General features: G+C 37.8%; 1 protein-coding gene across 1 annotated transcript; it reads left to right on the forward strand.

The window, feature by feature from the left end:
* Positions 1-497: 497 nt before the first annotated feature.
* hmx4 (H6 family homeobox 4) lies at positions 498-2039 on the forward strand. The gene is made up of 2 exons (XM_027145789.2): positions 498-781; positions 910-2039. The coding sequence occupies exons 1-2, from the start codon at positions 613-615 to the stop codon at positions 1422-1424; spliced, it is 684 nt and encodes a 227-aa protein (XP_027001590.2). The 5' UTR covers positions 498-612; the 3' UTR covers positions 1425-2039.
* Positions 2040-18633: the final 16594 nt, after the last annotated feature.

An 18633-nucleotide genomic window follows, 5' to 3' on the forward strand; every position in this document is an offset into this window, starting at 1 on the left:
ATTACATATTCAACATTAAACACAATCAAATAAAATGGAGGGAGAAAAAAAAATTCATAAATAATCACCTGAAATGTATTTTTAAATGCATCAGTTCTACGATCATCAATGTTGATACATAATAATGCATTAACTATCTGAAACAGAGGTGTTTGAACATTCTTATTCCCAATATAAGTTGTTCCAAAGTCATTGAATTAAAATGCAAATAAATTCGTGTTCTCTTTAATCGATATCCTAAAGATGAATTGAGGAGTGGGTTGTAGAAAACATATGCACGGAGAAACGTATCAAAAATGTTCTTTAGAGCATGCATTTTCACGTGTAAATTTATTGCATGCTCTGTGTATTGTATTTAACACTGAGGATTTTGCTGTGTTGGGAACGGGTGCACGCGCGGATCCCGCCCTTCTCCACTATTGGCCGCTGAGCTGAGGGATTCCCGCGACCAATAGACGAAAAGGGGAAACCACGTACTTCCGGTGTGTGGAGTAACGCTCGCACAAGTCTGCGAGTTGCTAGTCGGTTGCGGAGCGATGGTGCTCGAGGGGACCGAGGTCTGGGTGTGAAGCTGCACGGAGACCTGGACACGAAAAAAACCTGCCTGTGAATATGAGCAAGGACGAACCTCCGCGTCGAGCCGCTTCCTTTAAGTTCACTATTGACAGCATTCTCAATCTGAAGTCGAGCGCACGAGTGTTTGACAGCTGTCACTCAAAAGCTCCGCGCGTTCCAGTCCGCGGAGACGCGCTTCCTCTTCGGCACGAGAACTCTCTTAACGGTAGCACGTCTGATGCTGTTCCTGCTGCACCTAACATGCTAATGAAAAAAAAGAAAGAAAGAAAGAAATATATATATCGTTTTTTTTCCCGACTCTCTTTTCTTAACTAATTTGTTTCCAAATTTCAGATCGGACGCGTGCAGAAGTAACCACCGGATGCGAGGATGAACCTTTCCAAAGCGCTGCCGGCGGAAGCGCAGACACGCACGGAAGCTCTGCGCTTGAGAACGGCACCGAGAAGAGCACACGGATGGCGGCGAAAAAGAAAACACGCACCATCTTTTCCAAGCGGCAGATCTTCCAGCTGGAGTCAACGTTCGACGCCAAGCGGTACCTGAGCAGCGCGGAGCGCGCGTGCCTGGCCAGCTCTCTGCAGCTCACCGAGACTCAGGTGAAAATATGGTTCCAAAACCGGCGGAATAAATTAAAAAGGCAGCTGCTGTCGAGTGAAATGGACGGACCGAGTAACGAGTTGAACGACAGCGCAAAAACAGTGACGCTTCCGCTGTTCTATAAAGAAAACGCTTTATTAGGAAGATGTTTATTACCGACTGCTCTGCCGCTCGTGTATCCCGGAAGCAACGCGCCTTACTTGTGCTTCTCAAACGCCAACAAATACTTCGGGCTTTTTGAAGATGTTTGACTTTCTTAAATCCACTTTTTGAAAGGTCACTATATTTTTTTTCTTGCAAAATGAGTAAAAACACGTCGATTTTTTAGCCTAAACCTTTAAAGTATTACTTTTCTTGCCTTTTTTTTTTGCAGTGAAAGTTGAGAGATTAACAGGGACCTGTTTATTTCTATGCAAAGCTGAAAAGCTGAGGTTATTTATTTATAAACTTTAACTATTTTGATATAGCCTAACATATTTTATACTCTTATGACCACATATTGAGCAGCAGCCATATCCCCTCCAGTGCCAACCTACAGAACATCAAGTTTACATTATTATTATTATTATTATTATTATTATTATTATTATTATTATTATTACAACTTCACCAAAGATCTATGACTGCATGTGTGTTGTTTATAACTTCCTGCATATAGGCTTACAGCTCAATTCAACCCATTTGAAATGAATGTAAATGCTATTAATTATTATTATTATTATTATTATTATTATTATTATTATTTTGTTATTCGTTTACTGCATGTTTATTTTTATCACCTTATTTCTTATTGGTGTAATGTGGCCAAGTAGCTCACATTTAGGCCTCTTCACACCATTTTTATTAAATTTCCTGTTTTACACTTACTTCTCAAGCACTTCTTTTTTCTTTTTTTTCTTTTTTTTTTTTTTGGTACTATGTTTAGCAGCACACAGCAAAATCCCCAGTGCTGGCTGAATGAATGCATATTGTGCTGACATCTCACAAGTTTCTCTTTGTGTATTAATATCAGAATATACTGTTTTCTACGTGTTCGTTCAGCACTGGAGCATTTGCTAGGCATTGGTTGTATTTGAAAGCCCTGCGTGGCCGGAGATGGTGTTTGGAGTGATGTGGAATCTCTTTAATCCTATTTCATTCTGGATAATGTTGATTAAACACGTGAGCATGCTTTACAGGAAAGTGTGCTCACCAAAAATCCACCCCGAAATCCACGTTTTTAAATTTTGTACAAGATAGATAAATTAAACAGACAGTTTGTGCTAAATCCTTCTCTCAAATAGTATAAATGATCACACACAGCAATCCAAGTCACACTGTGTCCGAAGGAGTAAAGCAAGCAATGGTGGTTTAAGTGAGTTAATTCATGAGACATTAAACCCTTGTAATGAGGAAAGCAGTAGTTGATTGGATGTATGGCCAGAAAAATGTTGAAGATTTAAGATTGCAGCAGTGTTGATAGTCATTTGGTTCACTACAACTGTAAATAAACTATAAATATTAAATTAAACTGTACATTGAGGGCAAAACAATACATGCAAGACAAAGTTCCCTTAACAGCATGAGTAACACATCAAAATAGTCAGACAGTGTAAAATTTTGCAGAGAATAGGAGACTATGTCAGGAAATTGCTCAGAAACTATTGTGCAGCAATAATGATTGAAGCAGATGTGTCACCTCAATAGCTGTACATTAACACCAGCAATGTTGGGAGTGCAGATCTAACAGAGTGATGAAGTAAAGTTTGTACAAACATTACACTCATTCAAACAGAAACAAAAAATCAGGTTCTGTTCTTACACATTTTCATACAAGAAATCCAGTTGCACAATAGTAAAATGGTTTTATTGAAAAGTGTACACTTTTCCCCCAATAAAAACAGAGCTTATTAGTTTTTCCAAATAAATCTAAATGTTAAAAACCTAAACTTTAGTATCAGTGCACTGGTTATTTTAAGCATTTTAAAAGCGTTGACACAACAGTCATGGAGCTGACTCAGTTTGGACATACAGGGATTTGCGCATTTCTTGATACAATAAGGGATTATTGAAATAAAACTTAAATAGAAAAAAAAAGTTTAAATAGAAAGAGATCCATGAACATTTGGACATATACTCACTTGTGAAACAATTGCTGTAAGAACAGAGACTGTAACAGTAATTTTTTCAATTATAATTTGGACAGGTGGAAATCATTCTGCATTCAAATCTATTTAAACATAACATGGGCCATATAACACTAGATGGAGTTTAAATTTACATCCAGCAGACGCTTTTCTCCAGAGCAACTGACGACCCTTGCAGACAGAACGAAGAGCATCAGGAAGGCATCTTCTGTCACTCAGGTTGATTTGTTATGTCCTAGCATTTACAAATCCGTGATCTAAATGAATTCCTACAGCTGTGAGTAGTAAACATGCAGGAGACATTGTGAAAACGGTGCAGCCTTTGCATGGCAGCGTGACATTCCTCGTGTTTAACAAACCACCTACTGTATCAGAGGTGCATCAAAGTTGTGCAATTAACAGCTTGTGGACTTTAACAGCTTGACACTATTGTGAGATTTATTATTTAGTGTGCATTTATTACTAGCTAAATATCAAAGCTTTGAGTGCTTCAGTATATATGATATGGAAATCTTCATTTTATCCAAGGAAATAAGAAAAAAAAAGACTGTGGTGTAGCTGGGAAATATATAACCTCAAAATTAAAATTAAATTAAAAATTAAATTTAAAAAAACTGTACAAAATTGTACGAAGTGTTTTAAAATGTTTGGACAATTATATAAATGTAGATTTAAAAAGTTCAAAAAAGAGTTCATTTCATTTTATTATATTTGTATTTACTATTTAATTACTGATTATTTACTTCAAAGGTGTTCAACAGCATATGGAAAATCAGATCCACAATGGAATAAAGACACAGTGAAAAGATTATGTATGGTGTTTACACGGACATGGAAATAATCAATTTAACTGGTGTAATCAATTTAAATTCTGGGCTGCAGTACATAGCCATTAAGAAAATCACCAAAACACACAAATGCCTTCAGCTGCTTTTTGGTTAAGATTATTTATGATTTATCTAATTTGTGGTTTATCAATTGCTCAGAATTACTCTAATAGTGCTATTAAGCATGTGGCTTGAACCACTGGTGTCTGAAATATTCTGTATCTCTAGAAACCTATTAGAAGCATATTACAATCTCTTCGCTTTTACTATATCTACTATTATCACTAAAGTCCTCATTCTTCCGACATTCTTTAAATGAATAATCTCCAACTTCTCACTCAAGAAATTCCTATCAAATCATGATGCACATCAAATAACTCAAAAAATTTTCACCCAAATCAAGTGTAAATAAAAATGTATTCATGCCGACCTTCATTTTTATTATGAAGTGCCATAAAGTATCAAAAAGTAAGTTTTATTAGAATATATGATGGTACATAGTCGAATCACATAGAAAAGATATTTGGAAAAAAATTTTTAAATATTAATCAGTGTTTATACCAGTAAATAGGAGCAATAGATTTATTAATTTGTTATGTAATAGTAATAAAAATAGTACCTAGAGATTACTTTTAACACTTTTCAGCACATTCAGTTCTTGATTAAAAGAAATGTTTTTAAATTGAAGCATCGCATATCTGCAGTAATGACGGGGGAAAGATATAACTAGACTGATTGGACAAAATATAATTATAAATAATGCCATTTCCATGTTTCCATTCTTCCAGAGACGAGAACTAAGAGCCGTAAAACGTACAACAAACTGACACCTGAACCATTTCTTTCCTGAGGCCAATGAAATTCATAAATCAACACCTTCTTTCCTCTTTCCTCCTGAGATCACTCACATACTGGCACGTATTCATACACACGTATGAATTTAAAATGTATATAAACACAACACACACTGTACATATTTTTGCAAGTGTTTATTTCAGTGACACTTAAAAAATAGCGCAACTGTTAAAAACTAATTTTTTGTACATTTAGATCTTCGTATTGTGTATCTTTCATTCTTTATCTGATAGGAATTTATCTTTAAACAAACATCCTTGTACACTATGCATTTGTCAATAAAAGATTTTTTATTACTTTTGGATCTGGGAAGATTTAAAAAAGTAAACAATTTATGTCCCTGATCATTTAATTCAGATGTTCTCAAAATCTTTTAATTGTAAAAAAAAATTCAAATAAAATAAAAAAAGAATTATACCAAGACCAATGGAATAGAATCTTGTCAACATATATTTTTTGTTGAAAATGATGATGTACTTTATGTGTATACTGAGCTTTATATTTCTGAACTGTCAACGGTCAAGCTGTCATTCGATTGAGGTTAACAGTGTTGATAGATAAGTTTGGAACAAACAGTCAAACAGGTGAATAACTGTTAGAACTTAATAATATATAAGAATTTGGATAATGAGGATGATGATTTTCACTAAATTGCACAATCATATTGAGAATCATGGATTTTTATGTGCATGGTCAACAGAAACTTTACTAATCTATATCCTAAAGAGCCAGATTACAGTGATGATGTATACACACTTCCCAGATTAAGTTTCGGACCGTTTAGACTGTGTGAGACAGAGATTTTGATTTTGGTGCTGTGGTCAAGGACTCGTTGCTGAGCCTCCATATTGGATTTCTCCCAGGCTTCCATCTATCTCTGCAGTACATCCCATTAATGCATGCGATCTGTTAATGGTGCGGTGTAGTGTGTGTGTCTACGCGTGTATGGGGGGGGACAGCAGACTTCCTGTCTCGGCAAGAGAGCGACGTTTGAAAACAGAGAGAACACCTTCTGTCACCCTGCACTTTGCTCCAAACCACAAGGTTCAAATGACCCTGTGGACTCTCGCAGCACAGTGCACCACACCAACACACACACACACGCTGGGCAAGAGACACTGAAAGGTCCAGAAAAATCCATTAGAAACAGAAACTGATCAAAGAGACCACAACATAAACATGCCATATGTACTAGTCTATGGGTATCAATGACTCAAGGAGCTGTAGTGATGTCCTTATACTGCCCCATTGATTGATTGCACTGTTAGTCAAAGAATAAATGACAGTTTCAGGTTTCATACGTCACACTCTGCTGCTCAACCAGTGACTCTAGATTCTGACCAACCTAAGACTCACTCATCACTATCCAATAGTGATAAATTGACGGACATTTTTATGAGCATGCTTTCAATTATTCAGTTATGGACACTGGTTTTTCAGCTAGGGGCTTTTCAAACACACCCAACATACAGATAAAGTTGAAACTGTGTCTGAACTGTAGACTTATTTATTATGAAAAACAGAAGGACCCTAAAGAAAAAACACACACTGGAAAAAATTACATGATCGCAACGTGTCCAGTTTTCAATTATAGAAAAAAAGCGTAACCGAACGTGTCATTTTTCCAGCACTCAAAAACGTCTGTGTGAATAAGCACATGCATGAGTGTGACTGCCTGTGTGCGAGGGTGTGTGAGCGAATGCGCCAGGGTGTTTGGGTGCTGGAGATAGCATCTCCTAAAGTGGCCTCCCGCCAGCCACCAGAGACTCTCGAGTTTCGAAGGGCTCGGCTTGCGAATGCCTGGCGACGGCGGCCCGTATTACCCACGAGCCTTGGAGGCAGACATGCTGTCTGCATGATTGACAGCTGATCCAGGGAGGGTTGGGGCTAACTGATTATTGACAATTATCCAGTCATAAATCAGACGTGGCTTCAGAGAAGATGCTAGGTATTCAATGTTGTTTCGGGAACAATACAGTAATCCATAAACCATTGAGCCAGGGATTATTACATCATTAAATATATTAGTGACTAAAGCTGGAGCTCCAGCAATGAATCTCCAAACCACTGAGTAATGAGCCTCGTAGGCCAAACACTGATTGCAGAAACCGCAGCCAATAAAATAACACAATTCATGACCTTGGGATTACAGTATTCTATATGGTATTTTGGTTGAAAATCACTTATACTTCATTACTGGTGGATACTCTATACCACTGTGGTGTTGTTTTTGTATTTTGCTATGTTCTGGTGTAATATTCAAATTTTTAAAAAAAAAAACTTAAAAATTACAGAAAAACTTGTTTTTTTATAAGATTTTTATTATATCTGGCAGCCAATCATCATACAGGATGAATGAAATATAACCAATGATGAATACAGCCTTAACCACTCAATGTCCAGTTTCTTTTTACACTTCTATACAGCAGTATTTTGGAAACCAAAAGGAGAAGAAAACATTTAGCTGCTTCTGCTCAGTGAGAGTAAATCCTGTCTGTATGGCAGGGTGAAGGTCTACCGTATTCACTGTGATTACCATTTAGCACATTACAAAATCTTCAGCACAGCAGAAAGCTAATATTGTGGCTAACATCAGATAACATTAGCATGAAATATTAATGACATCAGCTAGCTACATGCAACGTTCTTAATAAACTGAACTTTCCGGAGTAACTGGGGACTGAAGGTCAGCTAGCAGATGTGTAAGAAATGTTTATGTGCTTGCACAGAAACATCTGTTATATGTTCTAATGTATTTCTGTTTTAATGTATTTCTGTTTTATTGTTTGTTCTATTTCTTCAACTTCAGATTTAAAAAAATAAAAAGACATTTATAAAAATAATAATAATAAAACTTTTCATTTAGTTTAGCCATTTAAAACTTAATCTCAAAAATAAAAATGAAATTAATACAAAATGTAAAAAAAATAAACAATTAAAATAAAAATTAATTACAGACTAATAGAAAATTAATATCCAAATATTACATTTATTTATTTATATTTTTTTTACTTTTCCTTTATAGTTATAGTTACTTTTCCGTATAGTTTACACATTTAGTTACACAAAAAAACTATCATCTTCTTTGACACATTTTTCTATGATTTTAAAGTTATTATCAGTTATTACAGTAAATTAACTGTATTTTGAAGAGTTATCTCTGCTAGAAACTCAGATGAAACAACTTGTTCTCCACCTCACACCTTGTCAAACCTTATTACTGAGTCCTGCTCACTGAGCTACAAATCTGAATACTACACAGTCACACACACACACACACACACACACACACACACACACACACACACACACACACACACACACACACACACACACACACACACACACACACACACAGTGCTTACACACTAAGTGAGGTGGAGTGTGGACACAGATTCTCCTTTGGATGAGCTTGACGCTTGACATCATTAATCACAGTTTTGGGTCAAGAAGAGTGTGTGTGTGTGTGTGTGTGTGTGTGTGTGTGTGTGTGTGTGTGTGTGTGTGTGTGTGTGTGTGTGTGTGTGTGTGTGCAAGTACATCTGTTCAAATTGGGTTACTGAGACTGAGAGAGAGAGAGAGAGAGAGAGAGAGAGAGAGAGAGAGAGAGAGAGAGAGAGAGAGAGAGAGAGAGAGAGAGAGAGAATTGTTCTGCATGATTAAATAGGAGCCCATGAAGCTGGGGGCTGTCCATTAGTTTGACCTCTTGACCTTTCTCAGAGGTTGTTGTTACTCACAGGCACAGCCAGAAAAAGCTTAAGATATGGAACTGAAAAGAAAAATATGAACAATTATTGTGAAGTGAAAGTGCAGAGTAATTAATGTTCCTGTAAACTAAATTCCTGTTAATATAAGAAATTAAATGAAGGTAAAATCTTTCAAATACAGTTAATTTACTGTAATAACTGATAGTAACTTTATAGAAAAATGTGTCAAAGAAGATGATACTTTTTTGACAAATGTGTCCCAAATTCTAGTCACAGTTTTTAATGCAATTTATTGACATAAATTGGCAAACTATAAGTCAAATAAGAAAGAAAAGACTCTGGGTTTTGCCATTAAAGTAAAATGCTCAGTAACAAGGTGGTGTGATGTCACCAATGTCACCACCTCAAGGTTAATTATTTTCTAGTTGTTTATTCCTCTTACACCACATCAATTTGCCAAGATTGAATTTATCAATGAAAAACTGAATTTGTTTATAAATATATTAAAGTCAAAGATCTCAAATGTCAGAAGATCTCAAAGATTCCGGTTTTGGTTATCTTTCTTTTTTGTCATCCCTTTTTTTCTCTCGGCTTTTCTTACAAAAAACATAAATATAAAACTTTCTGAACAGCAGGTAAATCATTTTTAAAATAAATAATGTCTTTGAAAAGGTAGCAAAATAATTCCAGTCAGACATAAAGACCTTGTACATTATTAATAAATGATAAATAAATTAGTACCGGTATTTAATCAGTGGTCAGTGTTTCCACTGTATATATAACTATTTACTATAAACTAAAAAAATCTGCATAAAACATTGCTTGTGGAAGGATGATTGTTGGACTCGCTTTGTTTCCTAACATCAAATTGACTTCTATTATCTGAAACGCCTGAGGAGTGAGAAAACTTGCGCAGCATGCATATGTGTGTAAACAGAGGACATTTGGGGTCTAAAGTAGGGAGGATGCTACTTTAGCCTCAGGGCAAGATCATTAATGGCCAAAGCGAAGAGCCCCAGATGTCAGTGTTTCGGGAGAGTGAGAGGACACAGCTTTACTAAAGGACACAAAAAAGCATCATTTTTTATTTGTGAACTTATACATCATACCTTAAAATTACATTTTAATTGTTTTGAACTGTGGCAATGATGTTCAGTTTAAAATCTAATTGATTTTGTCTGTCAATAGTGTTCAGGCTAATGTATACGTTACTTTAACTATTTATTTGTTTGTTTTACTGAATAATCGCATGATTTGCATGTCAAATTTACACGTTTAAATTGTTATTAGATTATTTTGCATGTACTGTGTTTTAAATGCTGTGTGCATGTTTAATTTCCATATGTGATTTCACACAAAATATATTTCTTTTCACATGTAAGCCATGTGGGTTTATTTTGCAGGTGTGATTTTCTCACAGTTTTTTTTTTCATGTGATCACATGATATCAAACTCATGTGTGCAATTTCAGGGCATATCATGTGAAACGCAGATGATTGTTCCATGAGGGACAGAAAAGTGACAGAAAATTAATCTAAGCATGTGGCATTGTTAAATGCAGCTGTAAACGCTCCACCAAACTCATGCATTCCATATACTAAACTAAATGAAATGATATGATATCATCATGTGTGTGAGTGTGTATGTGAGATCACACACATCCCTGAAGTGGCCAGCAGTCCAGAGGGACATTTGTAATAAGAACTCCATGACACAGCACATTACAACGGCAACAACATCCTATTCGTTAGGAAGAGCAACTGGAGAAGAGAACATGCCTTCTCAATACCCCCTAAAGAGTTTCAGATAGCTTATTGATCCACTAATTTAGTCGACTTCTGTGGTCACGGCAAGGCATGGTGCTTAAGGAAATTGAATGGGGGTTAAGGGACAACAAGGAGCCTCTAGGCAAGGGACTGAAATGAACAAGTGAGAAAGGAGCAGTGTATATGAGAGAGATTGAGCATGTGTGTGTGTGTGTGTGTGTGTGTGTGTGTGTGTGTGTGTGTGTGTGTGTGTGTGTGTGTGTGTGCGTTTTACAAAATATACACCAGGCATATACAGCACTTTCATGAAAAGTGGTTGATGGGCATGAAGAATTGATGAGAGTATGTCTAGCTCACCATGCCTACACAACAGCTTTCAGGTCAGCCTGATTCAGCAAGCTTCTCATAGGAAAATATGAAACTTCAAGCCTCCATTGAGCACTCACATAAACACAGATACACACATACACATGCACAGTTTGTACTCTGACCCATCACACTGCTGATGTCCACTGGCCATTTAAAACTTTGTGACAGAAAAGACTAAATCAATGATCCAGACATGAGGGTGCAGAAACCTGAGACTAATGGGGAATGAATTAGAGCAACCAGGGTATCAGTATATATATAAGTGTGTGTGTGTGTGTGTGTGTGTGTGTGTGTGTGTGTGTGTGTGTGTGTGTGTGTGTGTGTTTGTGTGTGTGTGTGTGTGTTTGTGTGTGTGTGTGTGTGTGTGTGTGTGTGTGTGTGTGTGTGTGTGTGTGTGTGTGTGTGTGTGTGTGTGTGTGTGTGTGTGTGTGTGTGTGTGTATGGGGTAATACAAGAGATGGATGAAACATATCTGGGCATGAACAGCAAGGGAGTTCATTTTTGTGGGATGGGATGAGAACAAAAGACACCTAGTTGTTCATACTTAATGGTTGTCTATTGACAAAGCAAGATCACCGAGTGAATATCTGATATTATTCCTCAGTGCTATTGACGTTTCAATTCTAACTGGTCAGAGGTTTTGAATCTTTTTCAGATTCATGCTAATAATCTTGGTCAAAAACATACACCAAAGCTGAACAATGTGCAGACCAGATGAAAGGTATTTAGATTATAAAGGTTCACAGGTACATAACAGCAAATGACTGCTAGAGACAATAAGAGATAATAAACTATACAAAGTCTAAATCTATTTATTTAAATGATTATGTAGGAATATACATTAAAAAAAAAAAACAAGGGTTAGATATATTCATATATCAAACAGAACGACTCAGTCTTGAGGCAAGATTTTCTATTGATAAATTGTTGAATCAGATCTTATTCTATATGGTGGCATATTCACTTTTAAGACCTGATCTAATCTAAGACTAAGCTAAAAGGATTAAACAAATCGGTTGTCAAAGAAGAAATGTATAATTGTTCATTTGTTGAAACTTCATTCATTCATTTTCTACCGCTTATCCGGACTTCTCGGGTCACGGGGAGCCTGTGCCTATCTCAGGCGTCATCGGGCATCAAGGCAGGATACACCCTGGACGGAGTGCCAACCCATCGCAGGGCACACACACACACTCTCATTCACTCACACACACTCCCATTCACTCCGGACAATTTTCCACAGATGCCAATCAACCTACCATGCATGTCTTTGGATCGGGGGAGGAAACCAGAGTACCCGGAGGAAACCCCCGAGGGACGAGGAGAACATGCAAACTCCACACACACAAGGCGGAGGCGGGAATCGAACCCCAAACCCTGGAGGTGTGAGGCAAACGTGCTAATCACTAAGCCACCGTGCCCTCCGCTTGTTGAAACTTTTTGTGAGGAAATGTTTATTTAGCATTTATGGATGGAGTCTTGTGAGGGAATGACTGATCTAACTGCCCTTATGAATGTACTAGAACTTTGACCTAGAAATAGATATAATGAGCATTGTGTTGCCCAGTGGAAAGTATATTTGTATTGTCTGTCTGCACTGACTTTTGTTTTGCACTGTTGTCTAGCTTTTATATAGCACCATGGTCCTGCAGAAATGTAGTTTCATTTCACTGTACTGCATCAGCTACTTATGGTTGAAATGACAATATAAAGCTTCTTGACTTGAGTTTAGAAGTAAAAAAAAAGGTTTGGGTCAAATTGTTATGTTATGAAAGGTATAAAACATTTCAGTGTGTGCCCTAATAATAAAATAAGTACCTTTCGCTGTACTATATGCAGTGAATTGTTTCCAGATCTGAGTTTGTATGTAGTTGGTATGTTCCTGATGTGTGTATGTATATATAGCTGTAACTGGATGATGAAGGTGAGTGTGTGCCAAAATGAGGTTTCTTTATATTAATAAAGACACAACAACCACCATATCAAACTGTTTACATGCTGTTTTTGCTCTTTGCATGTCTTTCACATTTCAGTCGACTGCTATTTTTCACAGTACTTAAAATACCTCATATAACTATATGCTATTATATTAAGTGTTCATTCCAGTATTTCTGCATATGAACTATAGAACTTTTTATTATGTATTGTTTGTTTGCATTGTCTTTTGTTCTGCACTGTATGCACCAGGTTGCACAGATGCACTGTATGTGGTTAGGACTAACTTACCTAAGTCCTTAGCTCTGTCTTTGTGTTATGTAGCACTCTGGTTCTGGAGAAACATTGTCACATTTCACTATGTACTGCAACAGCTATATGTTGTTGAAATTACCATAAAAGCTTCTTGACTTGACTTGACTTGCATCAGGCTGCATCATGGCTGATAATTTTCCTATAAAAGAAAAACACCTTGTGTTTTATTCCTCACATATAACATTACCATCCTACCTTGATGCCCGGTGACAGCTGAGATAGGCACAAGCTCCCGTGACCCGAGAATAGTTCGGATAAGTGGTAGAAAATGAATGAATGAATGAATGAATGAATGAATGAATGAATGAATGAATGAATGAATGAATGAATGAATATAACATCGCCACAGGTAGCTGAGAAGCATCTCTGATATGTGTGATATGTTTTGTGTGTATTCTGTATTGCAATTTGTCTTTCTCTTTTATAACTTTCCCTTTCATTTTCTCAGTCCTCTGACCTTTCAGTCCATGCCCTCTTATCCTTCTGCTGTTTCCTTCATCTCCCTTTCTCCCTTCTGTTAATTGATCAATAATCTGCTTTTAGTAGCTCGTTATCACTCACATTAACACAGCATTGAGTGCTTAGAAGTGTGTGTGTGTGTGTGTGTGTGTGTGTGTGTGTGTGTGTGTGTGTGTGTGTGTGTGTGTGTGTGTGTGTGTGTGTGTGTGTGTGTGTGTGTGTGTGTGTGTATCTAACCTAGTATCTGATGTCCCTTAATTGTTAAAACAATAAGTATGCCTATAATGTGGTTCATATAAACTGCAAACCTATAAATGTTTATAACCTCTTATATTAAAGGGGCATTTAACATAACGTCTCCTATTGAAATGAAATTCCCCCACTGTGAACATAGTCGAATATCTCAGTTAGTCTTTGTCTTACACTTCAAGATTTCTCCACTCATCTGTAAAACTTCACTGCTTGAACAGTGTGAACTTTAAACATTTCTGTGACTTACACATACGAACGTAATACGAAACGGATCGCAGGGTCTTAAGGTGTGAATTGGTGTGAAACTAAATCTCACAGACTTCCATTTTGTTCAGATGTGGTTGCAGATTTACACATATTGAAATATACATTTACAAGCACACAAAATTTTAGTCATTATGTTACTAGATTGTTTCACTTGTTGGTTTAAAGTTATAAGGTTATATCATTTTAAAGTCCATATCATAACGGACTGTGGTGTCTCATGCAATTACGGCTTAGGGTTGTTGATTGGCAGATTGGGGTTCAAGCCCTAACACTGCCAATCTGCCACTGTTGAGCCCTTGAGCAAGAACCTTAACCCTCACTGCTCCACGGTTGCTGTATTGCACGGTTGTTTTCAGGGATCAAAAGAGCCCTGAGACACAATGCCATCCATGAGTTAAACTGCAAAACAAAATATTTAATCTTTTTAACACTTAAATAGGGAGCACGGTGGCTTAGTGGTTAGCACGTTCGCCTCACACCTCCAGGGTCGGGGTTCGATTCCCGCCTCCACCTTGTGTGTGTGGAGTTTGCATGTTCTCCCCGTGCCTCGGGGGTTTCCTCCGGGTACTCCGGTTTCCTCCCCCGGTCCAAAGACATGCATGGTAGGTTGATTGGCATCTCTGGAAAAATTGTCCGTAGTGCGTGAGTGAATGAGAGTGTGTGTGCCCTGCGATGGGTTGGCACTCCATCCAGGGTGTATCCTGCCTTGATGCCCGATGATGCCTGAGATAGGCACAGGCTCCCCGTGACCCGAGGTAGTTCGGATAAGCGGTAGAAAGTGAGTGAGAACACAAATAGAATTTGCTAAATAATTTGGAATAGGGTGTAGATCAGTAACTACTGTAGGTAATTCACCAAATAATATCACATTTATATTATATCTATGCATCCATGCACATGCAAACCTAACAGGATATATAATATATAATCTGTGGTCACCAGTGTCCTTTTCTATGCTGTGGTCTGCTTAGGAGGAAGCTGCAGTAAGAGAAATGCGGCACTGTGACTGGACTGGACAGACTGGAGAGGACGACAGGCTTTGTGGTTGGAACAGAGCTGGACTCACTGGTGTCAGTAGCAGACAGCAGATCCTTGACAGACTGCTCTCCATCGTAGACAACACTCACCACCGTCTGTACAGCATATTCACCAGGCAGAGGAGTGTGTTCAGTGGTAGACTGCTGTCTCTTTCAAGCTCCATTACATGACTAAGGACCTCAGCTCTCAGGTACTGTATGGCAGTGTGAAAACATACAAACTGAGGAGTGACATGCACGACATACTCATAATTACAGCTTTAAATTAAAAAAAAATCAAATTTAAAAGGCTAACAGGATTGTGTCAGAAAAAACGTCAAACATCGACACCAACGACACCTTTTCCTTTTTTTTGACATAACACATATTACTCTTGCTTGCTGATTATAATGGATATTTGGTTAAATTCAAGACTGTACAACATATATAGAGTGGCTGCTGATATGAATTTCCTTGAGGAGTCATATATCTACAGGAAGAAATTCATTTTTATGAATATTTCAACAGCACATAAAGGCAGCAAATGTAATCCATAACCCCATATTTATGCAAAGTTTAACAAGAACCACAGTTTACATTTTGCTTAATTTTACATGGATTCATTTGACAACGTGATTTTTCCAGTAACTTACAAGGGAACTAGAATCTTATCCATTCAAGTGTTTGAGTAAATAAGAGTGTTTGTTCAAGGGTTTGAATATTATATTGTGAATAATCAAGCCAATTGTGTTTGAGTAACAAAAGTTATTCTATATTATTACATTGATATCTAATATTTTACTGCTGCTAATTATCAAAAGTCTCATGTGATTAAGAAGTACCAGATTGCTGCAACAATTGAAAAATGGCCCGGCTTGTTTTCAACCTGCCAAAGTTCTCGCATACCACCCCGCTGCTGCAATCCCTACACTGGCTTCCGGTAGCTGCACGCATCAGATTCAAAACACTGATGAATGCCTACAAAGCCAAAAATGGACCAGCTCCCTCTTTTATTTACATTTACAGCATTTGGCAGATGCCCTTATCCAGAGCGACGTACATAAGTGCTTAAATCTCTAACATTGAAGACATTAATGCTGGTTCACTAGGTTACATACTTAAGATACCATGAGTTTAAAACATTTGTTCAAAGTTACAATGAAAAAGTTTCAAAGGTTTTTTTGTTTTGTTTTTAAAGTCCTCATCACTCCTCGCACTGCTCGACTGGTTCCATCATCCTTCAGGGTAAAAGGTAAGTGTACTACAAGACTCTTTTCTGTTCGGGCACCAAGGGGGTGGAACGAACTTCCCCTAGAGGTCCGGACAGCTGAGTCACTGGCTATGTTCATGTGGCGGTCGAAGACCTACTTATTCAGGAAACACTTCAACTCCCTATATATCCCTAAATAGCACTTCTTTCCCTATTTTTTGCATTTAAAAAAACACACACAACCTTTGACACTTTTTCATTGTAACAGTGAACAAATGTTTTAAACTCATGGTGTCTTAAGTATGTAACCTATTGAACCAGCATTAATGTAGTCAATGTTAGAGATTTAAGCACTTATGTATGTCACTCTGGATAAGGGCGTCTGCCAAATGCTGTAAACTCATTCATTCATTCATTTTCTACCGCTTATCCGAACTACCTCGGGTCACGGGGAGCCTGTGACTATCTCAGGCGTCTTTGGGCATCAAGGCAGGATACACCCTGGACGGAGTGCCAACACATCGCAGGGCACACACACACACACACACACACACACACACTCTCATTCACTCACGCAATCACACACTATGGACAATTTTCCAGAGATGCCAATCAACCTACCATGCATGTCTTTGGACCAGGGGAGGAAACCAGAGTACTCAGAGGAAACCCCCGAGGCATGGAGAGAACATGCAAACTCCACACACACAAGATGGAGGCGGGAATCGATCCCCCAGCCCTGGAGGTGTGAGGCAAACGTGCTAACCACTAAGCCACCATGCCCCCCAATGCTGTAAATGTAAATGTAAATGTAAAAATGATCATATTGTTTATATTTGTTGAATACACAGGGTGTCTTAAATAATTTCACACTGATATGTGAACACACACACACACACACACACACACACACACACACACACACACACACACACACACACACACACACACACACACACACACACATTTTATTGAGTGCTGATGTAGAAATAATGCCAAAAACAAAAGGTGTGTGCGGCAAAGCTCTTAAAAGTATTCTATACAATTAAAAGGTATAAAATGTATAAATTGACCTACCACACGGTTCCACATACAATAATATTCAGATGAAAGATGAAAACAAATGCACAAATAATTGTGAGATTTGGTTTTGTGGCCCGTCGCGGATAAGAGTGAATCCACAGACACAAATCAAAGAGGGTGGTCTACATTTGAGCTTTTCTTCAAGGAGTACACAGCAATAATTGAAGCTCAGCTACTATGGTTGGATGCCAATTAACTCATCTTAATCTGTCTGCTAGAATATCATCACAACTCCATCAGGCTCTGAAGAAAGATATTGGCACGATGCAACTTACAATTAATATACTTTTGGCTCAAGCCATTTTGGCCCAGATTTCAGCTGCTGGCCAAAACGCTAAATACAGCTGCTCACAATTGGCCCATATCTGACTTTAACAGCTGACTGTCATAATTAAATAATTCATTGTTTGGAAATGCAGATGTGAATGTGCCAAGTCGTCTTGCTAAATCAGTTTTAAGGCCACTCTGAAATCAGATAAGACAGAGCAGCACAGTGACAGAGCAGTTAGTAGCTAAAGTGTGGGAATATCCGATTTTTTAAAAGTCTAAAATGGGCACTGGTTTATTTCTTCACTTAATTTCTTGCTGATTGCATAAGTGCATATAAGAAAATGTATTTGTTGGCTTTTAAAGGTTAATAGCTTGTTAAAATAAAATGTCCATACTGAAATGAACCTAGGGATGCAGACTCACCATGAAAAGGCAAAAACAGCAAATCCTGGCGATTATCCCTATCCAACCTAGCACCAGCTTTATAAATGTATCTGTCAGTAAGTATAGTGACAGATTTAGAGCATCCCACTTCACTCCAGTGGCCGCTCCACTTCTGCCTGTCACTTTGTATCACAGCAGGCTGTTGTGGCCCAAAGGCATCTTTCATTCAGCACTGCTTTAAGGTTCCTCTAATGGTGGGGAATAACTGCAGCTTGTCGGTATGCCATGATGGTGGGAGGAAATAAATAAATAAGATGAATAAATAAAAGCACAAGGGCACAGCCGGTCGGACGGAGCATGTTCCGTGATGAATATAGATTGAGCAGCTGAAATATTGATGAGGTGTGAGGAGAAGTGGTCTGTTAAATGGTTCTGTACCGAGTGGAGAGTTAAGACTAATCTGCTCCCCCATGGCACTTGAGACACTCAAATCCAGCCGTGATGTCATCCGAGTGCTGCAGACTCCGGACTGAATATGCCGTGCATAATGCGCACAGAAACTCATGTGCACTGAGACAAAATACAATGGTACGGCAAATGAGAATTATATAAAGCTAAT

Source organism: Tachysurus fulvidraco, chromosome 4 (assembly GCF_022655615.1).
Source record: "Tachysurus fulvidraco isolate hzauxx_2018 chromosome 4, HZAU_PFXX_2.0, whole genome shotgun sequence".
NCBI lineage: Eukaryota > Metazoa > Chordata > Actinopteri > Siluriformes > Bagridae > Tachysurus > Tachysurus fulvidraco.

Excerpts from the sequence above, each read along its gene's own strand:
- hmx4 (XM_027145789.2), top strand. The coding sequence starts at position 613 with ATGAGCAAGGACGAACCTCCGCGTCGAGCCGCTTCCTTTAAGTTCACT. Across the intron at positions 782-909 it reads GCACGAGAACTCTCTTAACG|ATCGGACGCGTGCAGAAGTA; the intron begins GTAGCACGTCTG and ends TCCAAATTTCAG.